General features: G+C 43.1%; 6 protein-coding genes across 6 annotated transcripts; 4 read left to right on the top strand and 2 right to left on the bottom strand.

Moving 5' to 3' along the window:
* Positions 1–3,263: 3,263 nt before the first annotated feature.
* EAF01_009832 (uncharacterized protein) lies at positions 3,264–4,632 on the top strand (the record flags this gene model as incomplete). The annotated part of the gene is made up of 5 exons (XM_038918088.1): positions 3,264–3,515; positions 3,574–3,999; positions 4,053–4,182; positions 4,234–4,475; positions 4,543–4,632. 5 exons carry the CDS (start codon positions 3,264–3,266, stop codon positions 4,630–4,632), a joined length of 1,140 nt encoding a protein of 379 aa, XP_038766058.1.
* A 1,462-nt stretch (positions 4,633–6,094) lies between these two features.
* EAF01_009831 (uncharacterized protein) lies at positions 6,095–8,517 on the top strand. Its single transcript, XM_038918087.1, has 2 exons — positions 6,095–7,094; positions 7,158–8,517. Exons 1-2 carry the CDS (start codon positions 6,868–6,870, stop codon positions 7,675–7,677), a joined length of 747 nt encoding a protein of 248 aa, XP_038766057.1. The 5' UTR covers positions 6,095–6,867; the 3' UTR covers positions 7,678–8,517.
* A 556-nt stretch (positions 8,518–9,073) lies between these two features.
* On the bottom strand, positions 9,074–9,438 carry EAF01_009830 (uncharacterized protein; the record flags this gene model as incomplete). Its single annotated transcript, XM_038918086.1, has 2 exons — positions 9,074–9,215; positions 9,284–9,438. 2 exons carry the CDS (start codon positions 9,436–9,438, stop codon positions 9,074–9,076), a joined length of 297 nt encoding a protein of 98 aa, XP_038766056.1.
* A 2,374-nt stretch (positions 9,439–11,812) lies between these two features.
* EAF01_009829 (uncharacterized protein) lies at positions 11,813–13,772 on the top strand (the record flags this gene model as incomplete). Its single annotated transcript, XM_038918085.1, has 4 exons — positions 11,813–12,220; positions 12,324–12,504; positions 12,567–12,748; positions 12,813–13,772. The coding sequence occupies 4 exons, from the start codon at positions 11,813–11,815 to the stop codon at positions 13,770–13,772; spliced, it is 1,731 nt and encodes a 576-aa protein (XP_038766055.1).
* Positions 13,773–14,857: 1,085 nt separating this feature from the next.
* Positions 14,858–16,242, top strand: EAF01_009828 (uncharacterized protein; the record flags this gene model as incomplete). Its single annotated transcript, XM_038918084.1, has 2 exons — positions 14,858–15,293; positions 15,395–16,242. 2 exons carry the CDS (start codon positions 14,858–14,860, stop codon positions 16,240–16,242), a joined length of 1,284 nt encoding a protein of 427 aa, XP_038766054.1.
* Positions 16,243–17,510: 1,268 nt separating this feature from the next.
* EAF01_009827 (uncharacterized protein) lies at positions 17,511–18,260 on the bottom strand (the record flags this gene model as incomplete). The annotated part of the gene is made up of 1 exon (XM_038918083.1): positions 17,511–18,260. One exon carries the CDS (start codon positions 18,258–18,260, stop codon positions 17,511–17,513), a length of 750 nt encoding a protein of 249 aa, XP_038766053.1.
* Positions 18,261–19,860: the final 1,600 nt, after the last annotated feature.

The raw sequence follows: 19,860 nt of genomic DNA, 5'->3' as shown, positions 1-19,860 counted from the left end.
GATGATCCCCTAAAAAAAGACAACCAATGACCCTAGGCGACAAAATGATGTAGAGGTTGTAAGTAGGTACTCATCCTTGAAAGTTGAGCGAGGATATCCTGTTGCATAATATCAGTTGGTGTCTTAATAAAAGAATCAATCAGACTCGGGATGGTTTGACTTGAGCATCAAGTGGGAATTCTACCTGCGTGTTGCTCGATTGTATGAATTAAATAAACAGAAACTTTCAAAATCATCGCGAGAAGAAAACTCGGATAGAGCTAGCAATGGCGAACCATTGTGATAATAAAAATTCTCCAAAACTAAATCCGAAGCTGAGGAACCTCCAGTGTTTTATAAGGCAATGAAAAAAAAGTGAAGACAACAACAGAAGCGTGCAATGAAAAGTTGAATTATGATTGACATGGCGATGTCAAGAGTAGACAAACGTTCTTCTGAATGAGCTTACTAGGCAGCTTGGAAGTGATATAGGTCTAAATAAGTGTCCACGTAATCTTGAGAAGTTGAGAGAGTGTCGATTTAGGTGAAGATGATTAATTAAGATCACTGCTCCCAAAATGATACTGGCATTTGCGCAATGCATTGAGAGCCTGTCTAGAGTTATGGATACATCCCGGGTGGTGATGCTGCATTCGTAAATAGTAAATGGGGGCAAGATTGATGAACTTATCTAGCGAGTTTGATGTGAAGTTTGATGTGATAGACAATGCTGTCTTGAGGAAAACCCGAGGAAGGCGTTTGAGGTTTTGCGATTATCTCACTTGAGAGATTTGCAAAATCACAGACCATGATTGAAAAAAAAGATTGGTAGCGTGGGGGTACACATTATGTGTAGATTTGTAGAGCAGCCAATGCTGTGGTATCGAAACGCCGATTGTAATAGCGACTTCCTATTCGAGAGATATCTATCGCTTTCGATTCTCGAAGTGCGGCAGTTGTGAAAGAGATTCAGTCAAAAGATGACCTGATAACAATCTCCCGTGGAAATCGTGAGAGGTACTTCTAATTTCAAAGCTCCTGATGGTCTTGAGGAGGTTGGATTGACAGTGAACATGCTGCTTTACCTTAGACGCGTCAGATTATTGAGCTTCGCAATACAGAGTTCGTTTAGTCTTGGCTCGGAAATTGTATATTTTGACTCTCTGATACGGGATCAATGTAAATTCTAAACTTTCTAGTGGAAGGTGCGCGGGGCGGATCGAATTGTATCAGGAGAACAAGATTTCGCGTTCGACGTCTTGCCGCGTTTGGTATCTGCAAAGAATATCAGGATTCAGACCCTATCTGACTTGATAGTGATATTTGAACATTGGGGATGGACATCCAATTGCAAACGAAAGCCTACTTCCGTATCCGCTAGATAAGAACTGGGTCTTTGTTGAGTGACAGCATTTTGTATGCTATCATGCATGGTTGAAATGGCATTTGAAATGTGATGAGGAGATTCTGGTAAGCCCTCATCGGAGATTTTGATCTCAGCCACGTGCAGAAACATGGTTCAAGTAATCAGTAGGAATGCCGCTGATGAAAAGAGCTTTTGCTCTGTACTAGTTTGCGTGCAATGATAGCACACGGTACATTAGCAGTTTGGTGCATAGCTGACGCAGTCACATTTTTGATATTTTCCATCGACCTTCCAATTATTTCGCGATAGTCATCTCTTGAAGCTCACCTGAATCTTGCCCCTTAATTGCACGAGGTTTCAAATCCCATATCTTATTGTCAATAAAAACAATCAATACAAGTATCAATCTGCGAAGGTGGGAAACTATGTGTGGGGATAGTCCGGAAGATTACTAGGTACCAGGTACTTACAAATGTACGGAGTACCGACCGCTAAACCCCCATTCTAACAAATAGTATAGTGTGACGTGGAGAAAATCCTTGTAATATACGTTTGCATTATGAAGAGAGATTGAAGGTTAGAAAACTAAAATGCTCCGAAATGTGGGATGAACAATTACAGTATTCGCTTATTCTCCGAAAGTGGTACACACAATCATATCAATCACTACCACCAAAAAATCCCGGCTAAAGTCTACGCACATAATAATAGCAATGTCTAAACCTTGAACATGACTATCTTTATTTTCATTCGTGGCTTTTCATGTCCTACCGTCTAATTCATTATTATTATAATCTTGAAACAAATGACGGAAGTCCTATGGTCCAACTGTTTTCTGTTAAATATTCAATCCGCATTGTTAGGTGGAGGAATCTGTTGAGCAGCTCGAGGGCAGCTACCCAGATGTTTTGATTCCACCAATCGGCATCTTGACATGTTTTTTGTGATCTACATACATTTTATCATCCTTTTGGCATGCGATTGGGTTATACGTGAATTCTGTTCGGATTCTAGTACCTGCCAGTGCTGAAACATCCACATGGATTTTATCGCTTTTCATCCTCATCGAGCTTGCAAGTGGGAAAAATGACCTCGAATTAAGGCCGAATAATAGCACCGCTACTATTGTATACAAGACACACTATCATATTTTCTTCAATTGTATCTTTTCAATGTGTACACATTGTACAATAGCATCTAGAATCATCTTCGCTGCAAAGGTCTAGAGAAATTGGCATTGTGGGGAATCAAATATTAAGGTTCGTGGATATTTTAGCCAAGAAATGAGGGGATGGAGTCTTACGCGTCCCACCGAGTTTGGCAATAATAAAATCCGGGGAAATTTTAACTACCGGTCTCGAATGGACCAATTAATGATATTCTTTCTGAGCGTGGAAAAGGAAAGAGGGTCCGACATTTATATTGTTAAAGTCTCTAGGAGTGCTCACGAGATCAGTTCCGGAATAATTAATTCCTTCTGCCAAGCTCATTCGATCTAGCTAAACTTTTCGCACTTTTGAACCCACGCCTTTCTTCAGTGGACCTTGATGGTCTATTCAGCTGTGGATCACGCTCTCAATAGATGTTGCTTTGTTGTTCAAAGATTGGTCTAACATTCAACGAGAAAACTGACAATGTTACCTCGAGCCACAGTATCATCTACAGTAAATGCAAGTCTGTCAATCTAAATCTTCCGTTCCCATGCATCAAACTGGGACAAGAAGTAAATATCACATTACAGATTCTTCCATCACTAAAAATGATGACTGGGGGGGTCGGGGAGTTTGGAGTCAAGCTTTCTTCAAGTGGGTTTCCACAAGGTGTCAAGTAGGTGTATAAGAACGCCAAGTAGTCGCTTCCAAAGCCAAGAAGCCACACTGCTCATCAATACACTCTCATCTCTTGGCTTATCTTCAAAATGGCTAAGCTTTCTGTCTGTCTCCTGTTGGGAGTATTGTCCGCTTTAGCTTCGGCTCTTCCCGCTGCAGCACCAGTTCCAACGGCTGCTCCAGATCTTGATAAGCGAGCAACTACTTGCACCTTCTCCGGCTCGGGAGGAGCTTCATCGGCAAGCGTATCCAAGACCTCTTGTTCAACCATCGTTTTATCTGCACTGGCAGTCCCATCTGGCACGACTTTGGATCTGACAGGTCTTACTGAAGGAACTACAGTAAGGTTTTATTCAAAGAGCCCGAAGTTTGCACCATACTGACTTGACTGATCAATAGGTCATCTTTGAAGGTATCACCACCTTCGGCTATGAAGAATGGTCTGGTCCTTTGGTCTCTGTTTCGGGAACAAATATTACCGTAACTCAAACCACTGGTGCTTACCTCGATGGCGGTGGAGCTGCTTACTGGGATGGAAAAGGTTCCAACGGAGGAAAGACCAAACCCAAATTCTTTTACGCACACAACTTGATCTCCTCAAAGATTGAGAACCTTTATTTTTACAACCCACCCGTCCAAGTGATGAGTGTTAACGGCGCTAGCGATTTGACAATTGTCGGAGTTACCATCAATGCAACCGATGGTGATACTGATGATCTTGGTGCTAACACTGATGGTTTTGATATTGGATCCAGCACGAGCGTCAATATTACCGGTGCTCATGTATACAATCAAGATGATTGTGTTGCTATCAACTCCGGGACTGTAAGGCAGCACTTTGTTGATTTTTTGAGAAAGTTCTAATTCTTTTCTTCTAGGGCATTACTTTCTCAGGGGGTGTTTGTTCTGGTGGCCATGGTCTTTCAATTGGATCTGTCGGCGGTAGAGATGATAACATAGTTGAGACTGTCACGTTTGAAAGCTCCAAAATCCAGAATTCGCAAAATGGTATTTCGTCCTCCATGCAAGATTAATGGCCAGTTTTTTAACACTCTCTAGGTATCCGTATCAAGACCATCTCTGGTGACACAGGAACCGTCTCTGGCATCACTTACTCAGGCATCACCCTTTCCGGCATTACCGACTACGGTATCACAGTCAATCAAGCTTATGATGGAACCTCCGGTAAGCCAACCAATGGCGTTGCCATTTCGAAATTCATTCTCGAAAATATTACCGGAACCGTTGAATCTACCGCCACCAATATTCTTATTGAGTGTGGAAGCGGTTCTTGCACCGATGTAAGTTATCTCCCTCTTAATCGATATCCTCGTGATGTGACAAATACAAGATTCTGATTTTGAGTAGTGGACATGGACCAATGTTTCCGTAAAGGGCGGCAAATCGTCATCTTGTCTTAACGTTCCAACAAGCGGCGGTGTCTCTTGTTCCTTGTAGACACTTTCAAGTAAGACTCGTGCACGGAATCTGAATATGACAACGTCACTCATTTATGGAAATGATGATTCATCATCACGTGTATCGAGGAGGAGGTTGATCAGACTTGTTATTTCCAATCTCACTGTTCTTCCACACCTGTATATATCACCCTTCGTCAGTACATATTTTCGGAGCTTTCCGATCTATTGCAATGTTGTATGGCTGTTCCTTCTTGGCATGTGTTTGTATTCGGGTCCTGCTTCACGTGATATAGATAAGCGTTTGCGTTTTGGTGTCACATGTTGTGTGTTACATTCTTCGTTTGATCGATAGATGACCCAAATGGGATATATGTCTCATTGCCATGAAGCGTGTAAGTATCAGTTGAAAGCATCATTATGCAATTTAAGGATCAAGCTCGTATTATGTTTATGAAGTTCTATACCGGAATCTGACTTCCATTCGATGGATTGAATTGGATCTTTCGATCATGGGGCCAAGTAAGTCGAACCAAGTCTCTCCCGCCTCTACGAATATACCTGTTCAATTTCTAGGACTGTACTCTGTAGGGCTGTGGAAGCTGGGAAGGATGGATTATCCTGGGACGAATCAATCATCGTGATGTAATACTCTCTTTGATTCATCAATGATGCGAACAGGGAAATAGACAAGACATACAAGACATATCTAATAATACACTGTTACATACAAACATCACTGTTACCTTGTTCCTCGACCATCTGGACACGTTGTGTGTTCACTCCTCCTCTCGAACTCCACCAATTAGCACAGGAGTGTTGAAAGCATGGAGGGTGTCAGCCGATTAAGCGCTTGGGTGTATCTAAAAGATAATGCAGGCACATGAATCCGGACCCTCATGATTATGCAAAGCGATAAGAGTTCCAGAGGTTGGTGATGTTGTATTGCATGAGAATGAGATAGATTATGGAGATAAGAGACTGAACTCGAGCTCCCCCGCGCGCATAGCTTTTGACCAACTCAGCCAACAAGGTGTCATCCGGTTTCATCCCCTATTCTGGATAACAAGCAATCAAATGAGAGCAAGGGAGAGCAGAGGAGAGAGGAGAGAGGAGACGGAGAGAGGAGACGGAGAGAGGAGACGGAGAGAGGAGACGGAGAGAGGAGAGGAGATGGGAAGGCTTAGTACCGTATGTATTTTACCAAGACCGAGTACATTTCCCCATTATTACTCCAGGTCCGGTGATGGCCGAGGGCAATCTAGGTCGGTCATACGCCATACACTCATCTACCTGGGGTCAATTGGATCAATGAGAAGGAAGAGATGGGATTGTGCCTTGTTTGAGCTGTTTATTTGTTTGTTTGTTTGTTATTGAACGTGGCTGGAGGCTGGAGCAATGCTGGCGGGTACATGATGTTCAGGCAAGTGAATGAGGTGGAAGCCATTGATAAGCAATGAAACATGTCCCATATATCTTACTTCTCTTCCTCTCTCTCTCTCTCCCTCTCTCTCCCTCCTTCTCCTTCATTCATCATTCCAAGAACTATCAAACATCAATAGCTATACAAATCCATTTTCACTGTCAATCACAATACCATCATTCAGATTTCCATTTACGACTTCTACCTAATTATAATCCAGCCTTCGTACATATTCCTCCTTTATCCTTCTAATCCGGATATCAACATCGGATATCAGCCTCATCCTTATCTGACTCACTCACCGAGCACATTCTCCTTTCATTCAACAGAACCTTTATATTTTGATTCAAAGGACTAATAAACCGACTTACAGCATTACACACAGTCTTACTGCTACTCACCACTTAATTGTGTTCTGATTCGCAGTTTCTGATCTTGGAACGTGTGACTCTATTTCCCCGTGCCGCAACTACTCGTTACAGTCATCCGGCCAAAGTCTGAATCATCTTATTCACGAATCTTCTACTTTATTCTTTAATAAAACTTTATTTCTCTTTTAATAAACTTGCCTCTACGAACATCCTACGAATCTTTTACACGGTGCCAGGTTCTTTGAAATCAAAGAGCAGAAACGACACAACACAGTACCCTACGGTACAATACGATAAGTACGTGAACGGAACGGAAAGGAAGACATTCATATATCTATTTTAAGGAACAACCAATACAAAGAAAGGTTTCTTTCTATCTCGGCCTCATCTGTTATTAAAGAAGCATCTCTCAATAAGCATTCCAATCTCACAACTTTGCGTCATACCAATCTATCAACCAAGAACAGAAAAGACGTACAACATGTCTGCCATTACATCTAACACTCCAACCTCTCCTATTCAACATCGAGACATTCGATCTGAGGCCCAAGCCTTCAAACGTGATAAAGATCACTCCCAGAAATGGGTTATGGGGGTTCGCCCACTAGCCGGCGTGAACAAGGCCTTCACAAGTCTGACTGATGGTCCTAGCGATGCATCTGCTAAGGGAAAGGAGAAGGTTAGACCTCAGAAGCTATGGAGTCAAGTGTATATTTGCTATCCTACCCCTACAAAATATGAGAACCCCAAACTAATCCCATGTTTCTCCAGTGGCAGCTCCGACCGACATTATCGTAACAGTTCCAACGCTCCTTTAAAACCATCCGGGTTTCCATTTTACAACCACGGTCTCACATCTTCTTCCCGTATCGCCCGCAAGATCGATGCCCATGTTGAGGCTGCAGATAAGACCTCCAACCCCCTCTCTAGATCTTTACTCGATCTTCTTCCTACACATTACAATAATACATCTCCATCCATCACTACCACAATCATGGATACCGGTGACGAGGGTGTTCTTTACTCTTTTGATAGAACAGACACGCCAAGTAACAGAGTGGACTTGGGTGGCTTGGTAGACCTTGCGGAGCAGAGATGGGTTAATGAGCAAACCGAGAAGATCGTCAGGGGTGAATATGAGGTTTTGGATGCAGAAGGAGAGACAGTTCTTCAAAGACAAAGAGGTAGAAAGAGTCCCAGATCAAAGGCTCTTTCTCGTACTCGTGAAGACTCGAAGACTAAGACTCATAAATCAGAACCACTTGAGGATGATGGATTTGAACTTATCTAGTCACGAATCTCGGCATGAGTCTGGCAGATAGTGATCTCTACTTGATTGTTATGGTTACTCCAGCATTGTATTCTCGTACAGTACAACTTGCATTGAGCCACAGGCTTTCGGAGTTAATTGTTATTTTTCCTTTCTTACATCTGGCAGTTGGCGCGCACACAAGCATAGGATACCGGCAGGCAGCTTACTTTGGAGTTTTTAATACACAGAGAAGGATAGCTAGCCTTTGATCTTTAGTTTCAGTTTCTGCACAGGCATTGATAGATTGGCCTGAGGTCTGATTTTTGTATCTTATTCGGGTGCATTGTGGTTATTGAGGTTTGCGTGGTGCATAGCATGGATAGCTTACCGGTCTAGAGATTGGGAGGATAGCTTGGTGCTTAGGTGATCCTTTCATCGGGGCTTTTTGACGAGTTTTTGGGTTGATGGCGTGTACAGCAGGAATGAATGGGACGGTTGATACATTGAGTAGTTCATCTCGATAGTGTTGATAAGGATCAGGTGTTATACGCGGAGATCGCAATATCATACCTATGACCCACCAGACTTTATTGGAAACTTCTTGCGCTATGCTACTGCGATTTCCTCAATCTATGGTTTGATGTGCTTATTCGCCCAGTGGAGATGGCTCATACCGAGCTAAGTTGGACAAATATGGCGATGTCGTCTGATTTGACTTTTGCAAAACTGTAGAATGTAGGAAGCGATATCTGCGATCAGGACTACAACATTTTCATCCACCTTGCTACACTACAGTGCACTTGCGAGTTTTGTAAATGTATCCTCAGTATATATTCTTCGGCATAATAGTGATCTAGCTATGGGGTCCATGAAGGGCGAGAGATTGTCGGAGTGTAGGTTCAGAATCATGGATACCATGTCACGTGAGTTGTTTTAAGGTCACGTGCGTACTTTAGCAACGTGAACGTGTCTTTTTCCCCCGTTCACTTGAACAAATTGATCGCCGAAGAGACAGAAAAAGAGAAATAAAACATGGAATTCCAGAAACGTCACAGCTTTTACCTACGAAAGTACACAGTTGAGATCTGAATGATACGACATTCTCTGACCAGCCGAATCACGAATATATATCAATATAGCCACCTCGAATTCGATAGTATTTAGGTCAAAAACAGTTCACTATAGTGTTCAATGGTTAAAGAGAGAAGGAGTGAGAGTACTAAAAGCATTTTGATATCTTGTACAGATATATACAGTTTATAGAACCATTCCTACTACTGTCCCTTCAGAGTCAAAGAGAAACGAAGACAACGATGCGAGCATGAAGCAATCAAGCAGAACCAAACTGCCCCTCGGTCTCGAAACCAGTGTAGTTGAAACCGGCATATACGGCGCCAATGTCGTCAGCGCCACCATACAGGTTGAGGTATAATAGTTAGGTCTGGTAATCGAGTAGGACGGCCGAGCTGTTCGCAGAAGAAAGCACCGAGTTGGCACGTGTGATGCCATCATCAAGCTGAGTGTAGACAGACTGGGTGACCCATTTCTTGGTAGAGGGGACGTCGGAGCCATCGGCACTGATAGTCGCATTAGCGAGCTGGGCTTGAGCTCGAGAGCGCTCCCTTGCTCAAAGTATTGGTCGTACTAAGTAGCAGTGACATTGGCGGCGTCGGTACCCAAATCGAGCACGATAGCATGGAGTGGTGTACCATCGACTTGACTGCCTGAGTAAGTAGTGCCGCAGGCAGCGAAGCCGGTGGAGGGCAGCCGGGCTAGGGCTGTGACGTCGGCGATCTTCATACTTGCAATGACTTCGAGGGAGCGGAAGAGAGGTGCAATGGAAAAGAACGTTGATGAGGACGGGAAAAGAGTGTCAATTCGTCGTTGTTATTCGGCGATGATGCTATCTCTATCTATGGGATGTGGCTGTCTCCTTGATTATATAAGTAGGTAGGCAGGTAATGTATCTCGCCGTCGAAGCTTCCGAGAATACATAGTGTTCTGGGCTCCATCACTTCTACCGTCGTGAGACTCTCATTCAGAATATTCGTTCTTTGTTGTCCCGTTCTGCTACATACCTGCTTATAGGAGGCGTTGAAGTCCTTCTTGTTGGTATACTATAGACTTGTTGTCAACATGTTGACACGATAGATGACAATTCATGTCACGTATACTGTAAAAGGGTATTGGAGTAGAGTACACATATAGATAGTACTATCATTAGAACCTTCTTTTTCATCATTTGTATCTCTATGTCGTGCGTCAATCTGATTATAGATCTGCTTGAACTGAAGCAGATACTGACTGATATACACAGCTGAATGCACAGACTTTACAATTCTCACACATCGTGATATTGATTTCTTAATTGTATTCCTGAAGAACCATCCGCCAGTATCGATCACCTCCAATCTGACAGGACGTACTGTATATTAACTTTGTGAAGTGAAATTCGAGATGAATGTTTGTTTCCCTACTTGTTCATTCATCTGTGATATGTATCGTAATCGAGAGGTCCTCAAATTGACAGTATATCTCCGCTAATTGTATTTTTATTTTACTTCAAAAGGCAGTTCTGCGTATTCTTATTTTTCAATGTTGATCAACTGATTTTGATGTCCCATACACACACACCATTCTTTTACCTCAGCCAATGAGAATTGCGAAACTTTCTGTCCCGAAGACAATCAAGGCCCAGACTAATCTGCTTTGAATATATTTAAATATAACGAAGTCTCTAACAATAAAACTGGCGTCGTGACGGAGTGGTTAACGTGATTGACTAGAAATCAATTCCTTTCGGGGGCGCATGTTCGAATCATGCCGACGTCGATATCTTTTGATTTGTTGGAGGATGCTGCTTCCCATTTGTTTTATCTCTCATAGAATTTTCGTATCCTCCATTAACGGGATTTTCTTATCGTCTTTTTGAGGTTGGGGAATTGTGGGGTTGTGAAGCATTTTCATGTGGAGTCGGTGACTGGAGTCACTTGGGATTGGCTAAGGAGGTATAATTTCTGTGGATATGTATGGAAATGTGTTTGGAGAACGTGTGGTGGAATCGTAACTTTTTACTTGTGTATTTTAGTGCCATGTAGGATTAATGGTATGTATAATGGTAGTGGATGTAGATATTGAGCTGTGTGGTATGTATTTAAAGCCACCGCTTGGATTTATATCGTGAACACCGTATAAATGAATGGTGGGCCCTCATGGAGAAAGCTCTCTAGTGTTTGTGTATTCAAGACACGGTTTCATTTCATATTAAGATGGTAGGAAAGAGTGACGTTTAGTCATCTCGGCAGCCCGCTAGAATTCAAAAGGAGAGTTGTTGAGTCACTTTTGAATGCTGTGGCTCAAGAAACACTAGGAATGGGGAAGGGTGGAAAGGAGGGGAGACACGTCCGACTTGGAATCATTAATAATAAATATCTCCTACAGCTTACAAGCAACCTCTTCATTCTTGAATAGTTTCCTCCAAGCCGGAGCTTGTATTAACTATCAATAGAGGATCAATTGGAGTCGATTTCACGCTAGATCTGTTTTCATTCTTAGGTTTATGGCACGAATTGGGTAAAACGATATAGGCTTTCCAAGGCACGGATTTAGGTGTCTAATTATATAAACGACAGATGAGATTATCTGTTTCCTATTATTTTCAAAATGATTATGAATGTCGATGTTCTCGAGATTCTATTTGGTAAACATCATTGCTCTTCATGAGCGTTAGAGTTATAAAGTTAATAAGTGATGTCGGTAAATCACGAATACCCCTTTTTCGGATCTAGGATGAAAATCAGCATCGCAATTTGATATCTTCCAGCATTTTCAGTCCTTCAATCCTCAGGAAAGCTTTTCCAGCCAGTCCATTACACAAAGGTCTTCGAACAAGAGGATATTCTTTCTTTGTGCCTTCACCTTATTCCGGTAAAGATGTCTTTATCTCTCCTGGATTACTTTTTCATTCAGCATCCCAAAACGTCAAACGGATTTTGGGCAAGGAAACAACAGTTCTTTATCACACCTTAGGAGAACATAGTATAATATTTAATATACACGGCCACCAAAGCATTGATGGCGGATTCGAAAAATTCCAACACATCTCAAAAGAAGTGGTAATCTTTTCGGAATACATAAGTTTGGTCTCGTATATACACCTCCCAATTGCAACACGATGAACGAAGAACAACTCGCTCGCGTCCTTAGACGTGATCCCGACATCAACGTCGCCAAACCCCCATACCAAAGACCTCTGTGGACCCAACCTCTCAAATGGGCTGATTATACTCCCCACACCTTGAAGCAAAAATCTGTATCACTTTTCAAAAGGATCCGTACAACCGAGCCCCTAAAATGGATCCCGGATGAACATCTCAGGAGCGCATGGCCACTCCTTCCCCAGCGACCCCCTGTATTTCCCGAGCTTCCTCCGAAAAAACACAGTCTTGAACAATTTGAGGTTTATGAAGCAAGGAAGAGGCAAAGGCAAGAGGCACGTAAAGCCCAAAGAGAGGCAGAACTTGCAAAAATGGTTCCTCCTCCAGCACCTAGGCCGGAAATTATGCCTCTATCTCCACAAGCTGTTCGCGCGCCTAGACCACAAAATCCACTTACGGAAGAGATACGCAAAAAAATGGCCGGGCCCTGGGGACTGGGAATTCAATTGGAAGGATAATCCACGCCAGGATGCAAATATGGCAATCAGAGACAGTGTTCTGGATGACATGTACGAGCCCCCGATTGTTAGAGCAATGCCCGGGCGAGTGCCTATAAACAAGAATTTGAATGTCAAGATACCATTCATGGATAGTGTCATCTTTTATCCGAGTAAAATACCCGCGAGCGGAGATTGCTTTTTCGGTTCAGGTGAGTTTGTGATATATTCCTTGTTATCGAGTATCGATCGAATCTCATGCTGACAATCTCAGTCTCAATGGCTTTGTATGGAACAACTCTATATTGGCACTATACGAAGTACTGTCACCTGTGGTTTTTTCGTTACGTGCTCACGCATCCTGCACATCCGCGATATGACTTCTACTGGCATTTAAATGCTTTTGGAGGCTCTAATGATGGAATGAATATGTGGCACCGATTGAATACTCCACATGTAAGTTAATGCTCGTGCAAACCGACCAATATGATATTGCGGTTGCTAACCATAATCCCACCAGGCCTGGCAATCAAGTCAGCTCTTCAATATCACAGCCGATATCTACAATCTCTTTGTAGTACTATACGAGGCACCCGATACGATCGATCTCTTTGGTCAATACAACGCGACGCACGTGTTTTTCCACATCATCAATCGGAATCATTATGAAAGTTTGACTGCCGAGGACAACGAGGTTCAATTTCCTTTTCCCGATGGCGTGATGGTTAGTCCCAGGCCTGGAAGAGCAAAGATACGACCTTTCGGTGGAGGCAGAAATATTGTGCCTCCACCCATTGCGCTGCCAGTCATCCCAATTTCGTCATTGATGGATATGACTCGAGTTCTTGGAATCAATACCGCCGAAGGGGCTCTAGATATTGAGCTAGTCAGAACCGCAATTAGAAGAGAAAGAAGGATAGCAAAGGAGCGAAATGATCCCACGGAGATCAAGTGGTGGGTGGAAGCAGAAGCCAAGGAAACGGAAGAGGAAAGGAAAGCAGAAGAAAGAAGGATTGCCGAGGCAGCAAGAGCAAGACCTCCAAAGAAGCCCACCAACGAGGAATTAGCAGCAAATCTCGGGAGAGTATTAAACAGGGGGAAGAAGCCCGAGCGGGGAGGGGCCGCAAAGAAAGATCCAAAGAAAGATCCAAAGAATCCCAAAAACAAGAAGGTTCCAAAAAAGATAGCTCATAATCTCGATAGCGATGATGAAGACAATGATCTTGACGAAGCCGCAAACTTGATCCCGCAAAATCAACAGACACGGGGAGGAACGAAACCGAAGAAGAGATTCACTGGTTACGGTCTTGATTACGATGATGGTGACGCCAGTGATCTTTACGATACAGCAGAACTAACAGGTAAAAAGTCGCCGAAGAGCAAACCGCAAAAAACTCTTGGAAATCCTGATCAAAAATCTCCTTCTAAGACGGCTAAAAAGCCGTGGAAAGCACCAAGGAGACCGCCGCCTAGGTGGTAAAGAGAAAGATCTTGGATATTAGGAGTACGAAGTTCCCGAAGAAATTTGTATTGAAATAGTATTGAAATAGTATTTGTATGAACACTGATCATTAGGATCTAGTGAATAGCTTCAATTCATTAGCTACTGTATTGCAGTCTTTAGCGAATGCGGGATACAGTAGCCTCAAGCGAAAGCAGAAGAGACTAGCTCCTCTTGTAGCGTCCATATAAGACCTACAACTTCCTGTACTTAGCTAGCTCTTTAGAGAGAATACAATATAGACATTTAGGACCTACGAATACCGTGGGTGCTACGTCTTCCGTATCCTTCTCGAACCAACAGTATTGATTGATGGACGCGCTTTGGCAAAGATGCTGGAGTTAGTATATATGGGCTTTATGGAGTAGAATCGTTCTTTCTGAATAGAAATTTTGGTTTACATAGTACTCAATCTTGTACCTAATTACATTTGTCTTGAGTCACTCTAAGAAGGGGTGTAATAACCCAATTCATTCGAAACGTGAGATTTGAAAGCTGTCTATGAGTTATACAATTATAAACGTGGTGTGTGGAGACGAAGACGCATTCGATAGAATCTTCGACGGAGAATCAAAGACTATATATTCTCTATACACTTGTATCAGATCGCGGGGATGAAGTATCGCTTCACCATTAAGTTTAGTTGATTTCAAATATCTCAAATTGAGATTCAAAGATGAAGCGAAACGTGATCCTGAAAATCGTTTGCAAATCAGTATTTGTTCCAATGTTTGCCAGTACAATTTCCATAAGCTCCCGCATACTAAAATTTCCATTGACAAGCCCCTTTTCCCTCTCTCTACCCTCTCAACAAATAACATAAAAGCGAAACAATATCACCCCCCGAAGCTCTCTCAACATTCTTTGTCCCAACATTATCAATTCCGGACTTGGAAGCCCCTTTATCCAACACCCATTACTCAAGCAAACAACCCCCAAGCAACAAAGACCGCTTTATCCCCAAAACCCAACCATATTTGAAGCACTCGACAACAAGCACTTGCAATGAATAATCCCCACCCCAACCTCTCTATTCCCCCACCCATCCACAAACACCCTCCAAAATGTCCAACAAATACGACGTCCACCACACATTCGACAGCCGAGGAGACTCCCAGCGCCCCATCACCAGCGCCGACATAAGCGACTACATCCCCCAGCAAGCGGGTCGCGAAAATGAAAACGCGCGCACCCCCTTCGACGTCCTCGAATGGCTCTCCGTCTTCTACGGCCAGAAAGTTCCTCCGCTGCCCGTGATACGCGCGCGGGATGTCGAGCAAGTTCCTGATCAGAAACTCCAGGAAACCATCGAGGAATATCAACTCTTTACCCCGACGGTGCGGGGCGTGAAGTTGAATCCCTTTACCGAGATTGGGATTGAGGGGTTTCCGTTGATTGAGGATACGATGTTTAATATTGTGCGCAGCTTTCCGGCAGATGAACAGTATCAGGGTCCGCACAATTTGATTTGGTTGGTGTCGAATTCGTATTGGAGAGCGGGTAATTATATATTCTACTTAACTTCTCTCTCCCATTCCCCCTCAAAAAAAATCAAAAACAAACAAAAACAAAAACAAGCGAGGATTCTAACACAACCCCAGTGGCCTGGGCCATATACGGCAACTGGGAACTCTGGCCCCAAGTCAAAGCCCAACACCGTTTGATGTTCGACCAAGTACTCGCCACCCCCAAACATCCCCGGCACGCACTCTACCAGAACCTCAACGACAAGCGCAAAAGCCACAACAACCTGAACATCAAAGAGCGACTCGGGATTCCCTACTGCGCCATCCGACACGACGACATCCAGCAGGTCACCGCCGACATATACGGCATCTTCCTCGTCATATTCACATGTCGCCCGGAGGGACAAGCAGCAAACATCCCCGGGTTCGACACCGACCAATCCCCCCGCCACTTTGCGCCGACCATCCGCGGGGAGTTCGGGCGTCCGCACAAATTCATCCGGCTCTCCATCGGCACCGTGCCCGAAAGATACAGAAACCATCCCGACGCGGGCCTGCTGCCACTGTGGCAGATGTACGAGCCCATGATGCTCAACATGCCTAATCTTCGACACTCGGATTTCAAATACATTCGTCCGACGTTTGCGAATACGCGAGGATCATTACCCGTGGCTGCGTCCATACGGCCGGCGAATTACGACGGGGTGAATCACCCGTGGAGGGCGGTGAATGTTCCCTGGAACAAACTGCATGCTGCTCAACAGGAGGGACTTCCAGATGCGCTTACACAGCCGGCGAATTGGCCCGCGACGTTTCCGCACAAAGCAATATCCCTCACGATTGCGATGGGATGTATACTTTTGGGAGCGGGAGATCCGAAGGATCCAAGGTCTTGGGTTCATGATTCGCGTAGGATTGTGTGGATAAGGCCGGACAAGGTAAAGGGAGTGCCAGGGACAAATATAGAAAGTCCAGAATTGTAATCGTTTGCAGAAGGGGGTATGATCTTCGCAATTCCTCGTAATTAGCAAGGAAATATTTGTAATATGAATATCAGCTCTACATTTAAGCAGAGGGGGAAACAACACACTAGGATCGTGACTTTGAGTTGACAATCGTATTATCATCAATCGAATAGTACCATTTGATCTAACAAATCCAACCCTTAACAAAAGAGAAGAAGAAAAAAGAAATTTTCCCTCTTCCGCTGAGATCATATGGTAGCAATACACCTCTAGTCAAGAAATAAAAAGATCCACTTGGATTATATACATGATTACAACCAAACAATTCACGAGGTACAATTGCGAAATACTATACGCTGATCAAATAATGAGACTGTTGTCACAAACCAAAAACGAACAAATCCAGACTTCAAATGATACATGTTCCGTATCACCCCTACACCCTTCACCCTTCACTCTTATCACCTACTCACTCATATTATCCCATTCCTCAAGTTCTCCTAGCCATTTACTCCAGGACCTCAGTAGTACCCACATACAATAGCACTTGCGAACATCTCTCTCTACATTTAGGTTCAGCCAAAATACAAGATGGGAAACCGGGCCTATTGCTGTCTTAATATATAATCTAATCATCAGTATCTTGTGTTTCACATCGATCAGAAATCCCCGGTATCATTTCGTAATGACCGCCATTCCTAATCATCGAACCAAAAGGAAATCTAAGCTGACATGTTCTTCCAACCCACGGTGCACAAATTGATATGAGAGCTGCGCGTTGCCACACACACGACTAGCTACAGCCCTATCGTACCTGGCTGCAAATATCCAGTGTTAGATCGTACAGCGGTCTTAATTTAATGGAATAGCTACGAAATTTAGCAGAAGATGAAGCGATTCAGGGGGGAGTTTGGAAAATGATGGGAAGGAAAACTTGGGTACGTAGTGGAGAGCACTTACAATTTATACTCGATTTTATATCATTAGAGTTCACTTGAACGTTATATAGCAGTACATGAAAAAAGAAAGGGGGGAATATTGAGAAAGAAAAAAATTGATTATGGGGGAGTTTCCGTTTTTGGGGAGGGTTGTTTCGTTTTGTTTCGTTTTGTTTTGTTTTTGGTGTTTCTGAAATGGATGAAAGTGAAAAATCCTAGGGCATCCCACAACAAATGAAATAATGAAATCTAAGTATTCTCATACTGTATTACAAATGAAAAATGGAAGATGTTACCTTTTTTAATACAACGGAATTGCGAGGGGGATTGTCAACGTCTTGTACAATGTTAGACGGCGCCTTTTATGGTAAGTTTCATGGGGGCATGATGACTTTCAGGGGCATCTTCCTCTTCTCCTTCTTTCTGTGGCTTCCCAAACTTTTCCTTGAATGAATCTAGCCAGTGAATCGTTTCCATGTGCCTTCTTAGATCCCTCTTAAGCCCTCTAAAGTCATGGCCACATAGCTTGCAAACAGTCTCCGGTTGATTTTTGATCTCATGGATGTGCATAATATGAGCTCTCAAGAAAGTGGGATGGGCGAATTTGGCATCACAACCTTCAACAGAGCATCTACAGCTGTATTCCGCGTGAATGGAATCCATGTGTACAACAAGACCAGCTTTGCTCGTAAAAGATTTTTCGCAAATTTTGCACGGGAATTCGCGAACGTGAGAATCAATGTGGCAGTTCAGGCTTTTCAGAGTACTTAGCTTGCGTTTACAACCAGGATGAGAACATGGAAAGGTTCCATGGTAATTCTTGACATGGGACTTGTAACTCTGCACATTGGCGTATGTGCGATCACACTCTTCACACTTGTTTCTGATCTCTCCATGAATCTGCTCCATGTGTTTGTTGAGACCAGTTTTCAGGGAGAAGTGCTCATCACACTTTGTACACGGATAGAATTGGCTTGCATGCTTAGCCATTCTATGAAGATTCAGAGAGTGCTTGTCTCGTAGATGCTTTCCACATGAAGCGCAAATACAAGTCAAGCCGCTGGCTTTTTGACTAGATTTCTGAATTCTGTTACTCATCTTGGCAAGGTGTATGTTTACTATGTAAGTCTTGATAACCGAGTAAGTATAGTACTACCGTTGTCTGAATGAGTGGATGTTCTTGCTACTGTATGAATTGAAAGTGAATTGATGGAATTACCTTGAAGGAACTCTGCAGTTTTTATGCATAGAAAAGTGTCCTGTTCAGATGTGAAATTGTTTGGTGAACAGTCGCAAGTACAAGCGCAGTACAATGCCATTGTGTTTTTGTAGAAGTATTTCCTTGTTCCATGTCGGCAAACAAAGACAGCATTAAAAATTGAACAATCCCTTTTCAGGATTTATGATTTAGCATCAAGATGACTGTGGCAAAATCCATTGGTTGAGGTTTACCTTCTGCATAAAGAGCATGACGATTGTACATTTCAGTATATAGTGTACAAGATGAGATCTTATGCTGCTTAATACCCTACATTCAACTAGTAAAATCCCGAGTAAACATTTGCAATGCTCGTCGTCATCTCCATTAATGTAAAACACATCATGTGACACTTGAAATATTTTCGGGACCACAACCCCAGATTGAGGGAACGAAACGAAGTGTTTCCGTCCGATCTGTAGATCAAACAGTGTGAGACATTGAGGGTTCATCCCACCTATTGAGGGGATTTTACTTTCCATGACTCCATGGATGGATGCAATTGAAGGCATGATGACACATGACGAGGTCGCATGCAGAATTTCCATGTTGATATTCATGCTAAAAGAGAAGCAAGTGATGCTACAGAGTAAATGAGTGCAACAGATGAAAGAAAAAGCAAATCGTCTCAGAAATTCATCTCAACTTAAGATGATTTGATAAATGCGCGCGAAAACTTCCGATACATCATCTGTTTGAGCAACCCACACGCTTTGTGCAACATGGTCTCAAGTTGGACGACCCCTCATTACGGCAATATTGTTTGATCTGAGGGATGAAGAGACGATATGAAAGGATTGGATGGTGGAGTTGAGAACCAAGAATGGAAAGTTTGAGAGGTGCGCAAAACGTTTCGAGCGTGTAGAAAAATAAAGAAAATGCATGGCGCTGCATGGATTTGAAGGACAGGAAAAATAAGTTTATTCGCCATTCTCATAATCCTCAATAAGAATAGTTTCTCCAAAATGGATTGATTAATGAGTATCAACCAAACTCCTTTTGTTTCGCGTGACGGATTTTGGTGGTCAACGAATTCAGGAAGAGGATTTTGGAGTAATTGGTGAGGGAGGGTATTTCAATTTCCACGGTTGGTTTGGAATCTCCACTCGATCGTTCTTCAACCATTAAGGAATCTTTAGGATGAATTCGAAAGGATCTTCAAGGCTGCAGCAGTGCATTCGGGGAGAGTTGATCCCTTGAGCATGGTAACATTTAATTGCTCCAAATTGATGGCATCTTGTCTCATCTCATCTCGTCTCATCTCATAAATATAGATTGTGGAAGAGGCTGAGATGAAGGTTGAAAGGTACCTAGCAATTGATGGAAAATGTTATTTGGTGGCATGTTGGAATTTGGAGGGAAATGTTATTATTTGAAAATCGGAAATTTCCTTCTGCTGCGGTGTAAAGGAATCATTTGAATTGATGTAAGAGACCGACG

This window comes from Botrytis porri (assembly GCF_014898465.1).
Source record: "Botrytis porri strain MUCL 3234 chromosome Unknown BPOR_015, whole genome shotgun sequence".
Classification (NCBI taxonomy): Eukaryota; Fungi; Ascomycota; class Leotiomycetes; order Helotiales; family Sclerotiniaceae; genus Botrytis; species Botrytis porri.
Note: the sequence above shows the minus strand (reverse complement) of the source record. Positions and strands in the feature narration are given on the sequence as shown.

Coding starts and splice junctions, on each gene's coding strand:
- EAF01_009831 (XM_038918087.1), top strand. CDS start 6,868: ATGTCTGCCATTACATCTAACACTCCAACCTCTCCTATTCAACATCGA. Junction 7,095..7,157: donor CAGAAGCTATGGAGTCAAGT/GTATATTTGCTA, acceptor ATGTTTCTCCAG/TGGCAGCTCCGACCGACATT.